Raw genomic sequence first — 10,584 nt, forward strand, 5'->3', positions numbered from 1 at the left:
TTCGATTATCATCATCACCAAGATCATTGTAACAAGATTGGGGGCCAGAGCTAAGATGGATTAAGATCACGATAGGCTAAGGGAACTACATATCACAATCCAAATGGATGAAATGAACAGAGGGGATATAATCACAACATGCAAGATACTGAGGGGAATAGATAGGAAAACGACAAGGATAGTCTCTTCAAATTGAGAGAAAGCAGGACAAGAGAACACAGGTGGAAGCAGGAAACGTAAATGAACTTTAGGAATGTGAGGAAATACAGGTAGCCAGTACGGGCGGCCAACAAGTGGAATGCACTAAAAGAAGTTGTTGAAGCCACCTCCATCCACAACTTTAAGGCCACATTCAACAAAGAATTTGAACGTCAAAATAGTCAAACTGCAATCGCAACGGGAACACAAAGGCTGGTAAATACCTGGTTGATACCTGGTTCATGGGGTTCTGGGAGTTGTTGTTCTCCCCAAGCCCGGCCTGAGGTCAGGCTCGACTTGAGAGTTTGGTCCACCAGGTTGTTGCTTGGAGCGGCCCGCAGGCCCACATACCTACCACAGCCCGGCTGATCCAGAACTTCTCTTAGAAAACAGTCCAGTTTTCTCTTAAAGATGTTCACGGTTGTTCCGGCAATATTTCTTAGTCGCTGGGAGGACATTGAACAACCGCGGACCTCTGATGTTTATACAGTGTTCTCTGATTGTGCCTATGGCACCTCTGCTCTTCATAGTAGTGAAGTAGGCGGGGCATGAAGAGCTAGAGCTCACTTCCCCGTACACACTCTTAGGCAAGTACTACCATTACCGCCCCCCCTCCCATCTCCCCTCCACCCATTACCATCACCCTGGTCCTCCCCCCCCCCCTTGCACTCACTCCAACACATGGTATACCAAGATATGACGGTCTGGGTTTGGTATACCGTGTGTACGGCTGCGATCAAACCATATCTTGTGTATATTGCCATGAGCACCACTTGCGCGTCTTATCAATAAATGACGGCGCCTCCGCCGACATCAGTGTAGTGGCTGGAAGGAGTGGCTCTGATATCACTCCCGGAAACACTCAGGATATCACTGTGATTGCTCAGCCTGTCATGCCGTCATTGGTTATTTATTGCACTATTTTATTATAATCTGTAAAAAAGGTTCACTCAAAATTCATTGTAGGTCTACGGGTAACATTAATTTCCAATACTGTATTACTGAAAGTATGGTAAATAATTATGCTACTGCATTATGTACATCACTCCTGAAGCAGCAGTTTACCGCAACACAGAGATATAAGTAATCATTTAAGATATTACACATCACACAACACACTACACTATCAAAATATGAATTTTCTCATATAAATTATTGTTATATATTGTTATACTCTGCATATTTAGGCACTGGTTAGGTTAAGTTTTAGATTCTTGGGAAAATTTGTATTTGTTGTATTTGTATTTGCATTTAGTGTGCGAACAAAAGTCGTCAGCGAAGCACTTGTTCCGGAAGTGTTCGGACGTCATCAGTTGTCGTGTATAAACCGTTTTTCATAGATAAACAGGTGGTTTGGTGGTTGCTTGGAATGGACTTTGGCCTTTCAGGACGGGCTGAAAAATCATAGCGGCTCGCGAAATGGACGTGGTCCCGTTTTCTGTTCGTGGGTCCTCGGGTAGATTAGGTTCGGGCAATTTAGTACAACAGTTTAGGGACGTTGTGAACGCTCGGTAGGAAGGACTGCATTCCCAGCCAGACTACTGGTCGCTCCCGTCTGCTGTAGTCCATGACCATTACTATTGATGAAAACAGTAACTTCCAGAATCGGGTTAAGCTTCAGTTACCTGTGCAGTCCAATTTATCTATTTGCCACTCCGTACAAAATGTGACGTATTTGGACGTTGATTGTTGATCAACGTCCTCTCGCCTGATACGTCGATCAATCTATACAGAATGTGACGTATTAGTAAATAGCGCCGTAAAATCGACGTTTTCTACACACGGAAACACTTAGAATTTGAATTCTAAAGAACTCTTAGAATTATCGTATAACCACGATAAGTTTAGTGGGTTGCTTGGCTTCATATGTTTCTGGTTAGGACAAAAAGTTGTATTTTTTAACTGAGAGAATCTGCCAGCCCTGAGCACTGTACATGTAAGTTGTATGAAGAGGAACAGTACTCGCCTAGTTGTACTTGGGGAGGTTGAGCTCTGGCTCTTTGGTCCCGCCTCTCAACTGTCAATCAACTGATGTACAGATTCCTGAGCCTACTGGGCTCTATCATATTTACATTTGAAACTGTAAATGGGTGGAACTGTGTGTACGTGCGGGTGTTTATATGTACTTACAGCTGTGTAAGTACATATAGTACATTATAGCCAGTCTCCTGTTCTTGAAGATTACTGGTAACCTTGGGCCACCCGTATAACCTTGGGCCACCCGTATAACCTTGGGCCACTCGTATAACCCTTGGCCCACCCGTATAACCTTGGGCCACCCGTGAAACCCTGGCCCACCCGTATAACCCTGGCCCACCCGTATAACCCTGGCCCACCCGTATAACCCTGGCCCACCCGTAACAGTAGAAGGTCAAAGAGAACCAACAAGCGAGAAGGGTTATTCAATCCAATTTCAATAATAAGAGGATCGACTAGAGGGTTAAATAAGATCGTTAGGGGGGTTAGGAGGAGCACCCCTTTTTTTGGGGTGCTGCATGCTCCCCTTCCGCCTCCTGGAGGTGCTGCATGCTCCCACTGACCTCCTGGGGGGTGCTGCATGCTCCCACTGACCTCCTGGGGAGGGGGGGGGGTTTGCTGCATACTCCCACTGACCTCCTGGGGGGGGTGCTGCATGCTCCCACTGACCTCCTGGGGGGGGGGTTTGCTGCATGCTCCCACTGACCTCCTGGGGGGTGTTGCATGCTCTCCCTTACCTCCTGGAGGTGCTGCATGCTCTCCCTTACCTCCTGGAGGTGCTGCATGCTCTCCCTTACCTCCTGGAGGTGCTGCATGCTCTCCCTTACCTCCTGGAGGTGCTGCATGCTCTCCCTTACCTCCTGGAGGTGCTGCATGCTCTCCCTTACCTCCTGGAGGTGCTGCATGCTCTCCCTTACCTCCTGGAGGTGCTGCATGCTCTCCCTTACCTCCTGGAGGTGCTGCATGCTCTCCCTTACCTCCTGGAGGTGCTGCATGCTCTCCCTTACCTCCTGGAGGTGCTGCATGCTCTCCCTTACCTCCTGGAGGTGCTGCATGCTCTCCCTTACCTCCTGGAGGTGCTGCATGCTCTCCCTTACCTCCTGGAGGTGCTGCATGCTCCCACTGACCTCCTGGGGGGGGGGGGTGCTGCATGCTCCCCCTGACCTCCTAGGGGGGGTGCTGCATGCTCCCCCTGACCTCCAGGGGGGGTGCTGCATGCTCCCCCTGACCTCCTGGGGGGGTGCTGCATGCTCCCCCTGACCTCCTGGGGGGGTGCTGCATGCTCCCCCTGACCTGGGGGGTGCTGCATGCTCCCCCTGACCTGGGGGGTGCTGCATGCTCCCCCTGACCTCCTGGGGGGGGGGTGCTGCATGCTCCCCCTGACCTCCTGGGGGGGTGCTGCATGCTCCCCCTGATCTCCTGGGGGGGGATGGGTGCTGCATGCTCCCCCTGATCTCCTGGGGGGGGATGGGTGCTGCATGCTCCCCCTGATCTCCTGGGGGGGGGATGGGTGCTGCATGCTCCCCCTGACCTCCTGGGGGGGGGTGCTGCATGCTCCCCCTGACCTCCTGGGGGGGGGGTGCTGCATGCTCCCCCTGACCTCCTGGGGGGGTGCTGCATGCTCCCCCTGACCTCCTGGGGGGGGGGTGCTGCATGCTCCCCCTGACCTCCTGGGGGGGGGGGAGTGCTGCATGCTCACCCCCTGACCTGGGGGTACAGCTTGCCCGGGTCCCTCCCCCATCCCGTGTATCCTGTTTGAGCAGCTCCCACGCTGGTCAAATGCTGGCAGTGTGGGAGTGGTTGGGTTGAGGTATTGGTAAGAGCAGTGTGCAGAAAGGCAGAGAAGGCAGAGAGCATGGGAGGGGAAGCATGCAGAGTGTTGAAGGATAGATGAAATTGTTAATGTAATTATCTCCGTTGAGGTCTGATAAAGACCTTTTGTGTCCTCTGTAATCCTTGTTTGCACTACCGCTTACAGGATGAGTATGGGGTGCACAATAAACTAGCCGCCTTCGGCGGCAACAATCAAATCAAAATTGAAGGAAATGTGAGAAGTAGGACTTAAAAAAGAATGGGAAGGGGTAGTATTTGATGCTGGAGTTACGTGGGAGAGATTCTGCGAGAGAATGTGGGGGCGGATGAGCTGGATTCATGGATTTGTTGTGAAGTTTGTGGGGTGGGGGGGGGGGGGGGTTCTCATGAGGATGATCTGGGGTAGATCACCGGTGTAATGTTCTGTCAGCCTTGGGTGTCAACTGTCTGTTGTACCGGTTTAATACCTGTTTGATACCTGTTTGATGGGGTTCTGGGAGTTCTACTCCCCCAAGCCTCGGCTAGTGAGAGCTTGGTCCACCAGGCTGTTGCTTGGAAGCGGCCCGCAGGCCTACAAATCCACCACAGCCCGGTTGGTCTGGCACTTCTTGAAGAAAACTATCTAGGTTTTCGTGAAGATGTCCACGGTTGTTCCGGCAATATTTCTTATACTCACTGGTAGGATTTTCCTTGTATGCTGCCATTGCTGCATTACGTGTAGTGTCTTCGTGGCTGTTGCTGCAAGGACTGACGGAGTCTATCTCCCCGCCCCCTCCCCCTCGCTGGCTGCTGTTATCGTGCCCCTCCTTACACTCCCCCCCCCCTCCTCTCTACCCCTGCACCTCCTCTGCAGTGCTCCGTTTTCTCATTATTTCCTCTTGTTAACGTACATTTGCAAGTAGACTGTTTCCCAGTCAGTTGTCACCGAGGAGTCATTTTAGGTTCATACAAATATATAGTGCTACTTTATTTACAAATATTAGCTTCAACGCCCTAATTCATCTGTTATCTTGTGGTAATTGAATACGAAGCCAGGATGAACAGCAGTAAATTTCCTCGGCTTCGTGTGGTTTTAACGGCCCCATATGGGGCCTGCGGGCCGCTCCAAGCAACAGCCTGTTGCTTGGAGTAGGAATATTTTATAGTGTTAGAATAGTATTTTTTTAGCTTCTCACCTTTTTCACTTTTCTCAGTATTTTGTCTCTATCTTTCCCATTGTCTTGTATGGTAAGGTTGAGCTCCTGCACACTCTGCGTACACCATCCCACGTGGATAAGGGTCAAGTCTCGTCACGAACCTGTGGTGGCGTGGGTGGAGAGCTGCGCTGGCTTCTGCTTACTAGATGGTGGTACTTTGAGCCATCTGCTGGCTTTCTGTATGGATAGGGCAGTTACGTTGCCTCCGGCTGCCTAACCCCTTCCCATCTCCTAGGTCAGCCCCTGCCCCTCGCCAGCCCTGGGGGTGACAGGGGGGGGGGATACACGGCAGGACTAGTCAGCAAGGCGGACAACCCGCCGGCTTTCATACCTCTCACTGTTTTTCCCCACTGTATTTCTTACCTTCACCTATGCCTCTCCATCCACTTTACTCCAAAACAGAAACAACAACAAAAAACTCCCAGTATCTGTTATTGGGTAAGTCCTTCCACCAAGCCACAACGATCCTCTTCCCGCGCGTTGGGTCTCCTGGTTTGTTTGGGATCCAGATGTGTGTAGGTCAGGCGTGCGTGTGCGAAAGCGCGGGCGGAATTTATATGTTTATGGATTATAATTTGTTATTGGATCTACTGTAGATAGGATTTGGGCATTTGTTTAATTTGTCTGTTAACTCAAGATAAGGTCATCCTCCCCCCTTTCCTCACCTTAGTCTTCTCTCCCCCTCCACCTCACCTCTCCCCTCACCTCCACCTCATCTCTCCCTACCCAGTCACCTTATCTCTGGTTTACGACTCAGATGTGTAAACTCTCCTCCCCACCCTCTCTCACCGCCTAGTTTATAGGGGCGCGCACTCAACGTTTTATCTCTTGCAATGGTGTATGCTGCATATAAGCGTAAGAACTGTTTAATGTGAAAAACTCACTCGTATAAACCAGGCGGCTGATGGTGTTGCAAAGAGGCAGCAATCTCTGGTGGTTCACTCTTGTGGCGGCCTCGGCGTGTGGCCAGACGCCCGTCGCCCACACCGACTGGGGGACCTGATTCAATTTCCCGCCGCCACATACTGGCGGCGATCACCCCCCTGCAGCGCTCCTGCTACTCTTACCTGATCTTCTGCTTCCTCTCTCTCTCTCCCGCAGCTCCCTGGACCACTTTCTTCTCTTGCCTGATCCTCCTCCTCCTCCGTCCTTCAGTACAATCTAAAACCTGAGCCGCCTTGACGTCACACCTTGTGTATGCTACATATAAAGCACACAATTGTATCTCCTATTTTGGGTAGGTTAGATTAGGCCACTTTAGGTTGGGTGTACTTGACGCAGCGTTGGCGTAGAAGGGTGAAAATATCCTGCGTACCTACGTCTGGTGAGGTGTTGATTTCTGTATATCTCTACGATCCTGGTCAGTATCATTCACTGGTCGGGAGCCCCCCCCCCCCCCGTGTTGACACTGGTGGTCTGAGGGGGGGGGTGACACAGCGGGTGTCTCCCCACTGGGATTAAGACAGTGATGCTAGGCATGTATTAACACAGGAGCATTGAGTGAGAACAATACTACAAGTTCGTGTGGGTGCACTCGTGTGGGTGCACTCCATGGAACCTGACATTGAGCTCCTCATAAATTTCTTTTACCATTTTCTGAATACTGGCCTCCCCCTCTTCGTAACCTGGTTACTTGGTCATTCAGTGTCATTTTCCTTCTTATATAGCTATACAGGAGCTTCAGTTGGCTCTTTGCTTTGGAGGCAATATCATTTTCATAGTTTCTTTCTGGCAATCTTCTCACGTTTATGTAGTCATTCCTGGCCCTGTTGCATCTAATCCGGTTTCCCTCTGCCCTTTGACTTCTGTATTTCCTCCACTCCCTCTTGCTTTGCTTGCTTCCTTGCACTGTCTATTGAACCACGGGTTATTATATGCTTTCTTAATTTTTTCCCTTTATGGTGGTATGAATTTCTTCTGCCTCTTTGCACCTCAGGTCCATCATTTGTACCTTTGCACTTGGTCCATCATTTCCAGGGCCGTGTTTCCTATAAGTTCCTCCTCCCATTGCACACTTCCCAGATACCCTCTTACTTTCATGTAGTCTCCTTTTTATAGTTGCTCTCCCTTCCTTGAGTCCTTGTCTTATGGGCACTGTTCTGAGGTTCATCATGTAGTGGAATATCAGGACACAATTGTCACTTGCTCCTAGTGGTATGTCATAGCTCTAAGTTCTCAATGTCTTCCTCGTTCTGGGTGAAGATAAAGTCCAGTAGGCTTGGTGTATCTCCTCCCCTTTCTTTTGTATCCTTCTTTACATGTTGCGTTAAGAAGTTTCTTTCTACAACTTCCACTAATTTCGCTCCATACGTTTCTTCCCCACCATGAAGATTTCTGGATTCCCAGTGGATCTCTCCATGACTTATGTCCCCCAGGACTAGAAATGTGTGTCATTCAGTGTGCTATTGTTGCTGCTCTCTGCAATGCCTCTATACATGCTTTGTTGTCATCATATTCCTGCCTGGGTCTTTTGTTGTTTGGCGGGGGTTGTAAATTACCAGGACCACAATTATTTTTCCATCTGCTGCCAGTGTCCCAATGATGGATTCTGTAGGTACGTTTCACTCTGATTCTGGAGTTCCTGGAATTTCCACTCCCGTTTTACTAGATGTACTCCTCCTCCTCCTCCTCCTCCTCCTCCTCCTCCTCCTCCTCCTCCTCCTCCTCCTCCTTGCTTTTGTCGTCTTTTATTTCCTTATCGCTTGGAATTCTCTCCCCCCCCCCCCGGGAATATTGCATCACAGGTCATATAATTTAAGTTTCCACTATTGCAGTCAAACGTTACCGACCGACAGGTGTGGGTATTGACATTGGTACAGGTGTGGGGTATTGACGCTGGTACAGGTGTGGGGTATTGACGCTGGTTCAAATGTAGGCACTTAGGCTATTACAAGTATTAGAGTTTGTGATAGAGGTGTGTATGGCACAAGTCTGTATAACGGTGGGGGGGGGGGGCCGTCACCCGGTAGGGAGCCACAATCATCCTCAGGTACCGGGATACAGCTCGTTGGAGCTTGTTACGTTAGCTAATAGTACGGTGAGTCTGAGCTTAACAAGGATGGGGGGGTTCCCTCCCCTGCCCCCTGGGAGCAAGCTGGGGGCACCGCGAGGCTTACTGCTCAACCTGTCCTCTTACAAAGAACGTCGTTTTTCGCTCGTATGCGTAATAATGACTAAAAATTATCGTACTAGAAAATGGAAGCGGCTCACGAAAGTGACGTACTGTTCCGTTTTCTATTTTGGGTTCTCTGGTAGGTTAGGAGCGTACACTTTAAATTGACCGTTTTCTTGACTTTGGGGAACCTTAGGAGGACGGGCTGACCTGGTAAATGCCGGCGGTTGCTGCCGGGTTCTTAAAGCTACAACAAACTGTATTTGGTATTTAAAGTAGAGGAGAATGATCAGAATTACCTGCCTTGGGGCTACCTTGTGTAGCTTCCTGGGAATCAACAACCCCGCGGCCCGGTCTCCGATCAGGCCTCCTGGTTGGACGCGGTTGGTCGCAGCCTGACGTATGAATCACAGCCTGGTTAATCAGGTATTGTTTAGGTGTTTATCACACAGGGTGGGCGGACTGTCAGTAGGAAGGGCGGGAATAGGGGACAGTCAGCAGGGAGGGCGGCTAGTGTCTCCACCCTGGATGAAGACACTATAGAAGGGCTGGGGGTCCTGGGGTCCTGTATAAGGCACACGGCGTCTTGGTGACCAAGCTCGCTGTCAATACATCATTGCTTAAAGCGCCTTGGGAGAAACTGACTTATAACATTGAGTAACTAAGCCCCTTGACTGGGTTGGCTATGTGGGCTACATGTTGTATGTGCTCTCATCAAACGCCTACATAACGTGTAGCTGTTCTTAATTGACAAAAAATTCTCTCATTTCATTCTGTTTTAATAGTGAAATATAAAGTTTATTTTCTAGTCAATAAAGACCTAACCAATTGTAAGACATGTATGCGGGTGTTAATTACCCTCGCTTTTGTTACCTTATCCTCACGCTAGTATGATAACAACAAAGCCTCACATTCACCCTAGCATCATAATGTCTCATACACTAGTGTGGTCACGTCACGCAAGGATGACGTCACGCAAGGATGACGTCACGCAAGGATGACGTCACCCCTCACTAGTAAAATGACGTCACCCCTCACTAGTAAGATGACGTCACCCTCACACTAGTAAGATGACGTCACCCTCACACTAGTAAGATGACGTCACCCTCACACTAGTAAGATGACGTCACCCTCACACTAGTAAGATGACGTCACCCTCACACTAGTAAGATGACGTCACCCTCACACTAGTAAGATGACGTCACCCTCACACTAGTAAGATGACGTCACCCTCACACTAGTAAGATGACGTCACCCTCACACTAGTAAGATGACGTCACCCTCACACTAGTAAGATGACGTCACCCTCACACTAGTAAGATGACGTCACCCTCACACTAGTAAGATGACGTCACCCTCACACTAGTAAGATGACGTCACCCTCACACTAGTAAGATGACGTCACCCTCACACTAGTAAGATGACGTCACCCTCACACTAGTAAGATGACGTCACCCTCACACTAGTAAGATGACGTCACCCTCACACTAGTAAGATGACGTCACCCTCACACTAGTAAGATGACGTCACCCTCACACTAGTAAGATGACGTCACCCTCACACTAGTAAGATGACGTCACCCTCACACTAGTAAGATGACGTCACCCTCACACTAGTAAGATGACGTCACCCTCACACTAGTAAGATGACGTCACCCTCACACTAGTAAGATGACGTCACCCTCACACTAGTAAGATGACGTCACCCTCACACTAGTAAGATGACGTCACCCTCACACTAGTAAGATGACGTCACCCTCACACTAGTAAGATGACGTCACCCTCACACTAGTAAGATGACGCCACCCTCACACTAGTAAGATGACGCCACCCTCACACTAGTAAGATGACGCCACCCTCACACTAGTAAGATGACGCCACCCTCACACTAGTAAGATGACGCCACCCTCACACTAGTAAGATGACGCCACCCTCACACTAGTAAGATGACGCCACCCTCACACTAGTAAGATGACGCCACCCTCACACTAGTAAGATGACGCCACCCTCACACTAGTAAGATGACGTCAATCAGCTGGGTAAGCACACGCGAGCAGACTATCATCCCAGACAAGAGAGCGCCCGTCTCAAGCGCTCTTATGGTTCACCTCGTTTTCAAATTTCTCTTAACCTGAGCGAGACTACAATTGTTTTCTTGTGTTGTCTGAGTGTTAAATAGTCGGACAGTAAAGTCTTTTATCTTCTATATAGAGCTTTTGTGTCTTGTGTTCCCGTTTACATTGGTCACCCCTCCTCCTCCTACCCCCCCCTCCCCGCCGCCGCCTTCCCC

At 49.7% G+C, this 10,584-nt stretch overlaps 1 protein-coding gene across 1 annotated transcript; it reads right to left on the reverse strand.

Annotated features, from left to right (window-relative positions):
- Positions 1-1,815: 1,815 nt before the first annotated feature.
- Positions 1,816-3,290, reverse strand: LOC138360876 (involucrin-like). Its single transcript, XM_069320388.1, has 2 exons — positions 2,913-3,290; positions 1,816-1,923 (listed from the first exon to the last, which is right to left on the reverse strand). Exons 1-2 carry the CDS (start codon positions 3,288-3,290, stop codon positions 1,816-1,818), a joined length of 486 nt encoding a protein of 161 aa, XP_069176489.1.
- Between the last annotated feature and the right edge of the window lie 7,294 nt (positions 3,291-10,584).

This window comes from Procambarus clarkii, chromosome 8, assembly GCF_040958095.1.
Source record: "Procambarus clarkii isolate CNS0578487 chromosome 8, FALCON_Pclarkii_2.0, whole genome shotgun sequence".
Lineage (NCBI taxonomy): Eukaryota > Metazoa > Arthropoda > Malacostraca > Decapoda > Cambaridae > Procambarus > Procambarus clarkii.

What these genes read in the sequence shown, in the direction of transcription:
- LOC138360876 (XM_069320388.1), bottom strand. Translation starts at nt 3,290, where the DNA reads ATGCAGCACCTCCAGGAGGTAAGGGAGAGCATGCAGCACCTCCAGGAG. An exon ending in GCATGCAGCACCTCCAGGAG is followed by an intron (nt 1,924 to 2,912) that starts GTAAGGGAGAGC and finishes CATTCTGTATAG; the next exon opens with ATTGATCGACGTATCAGGCG.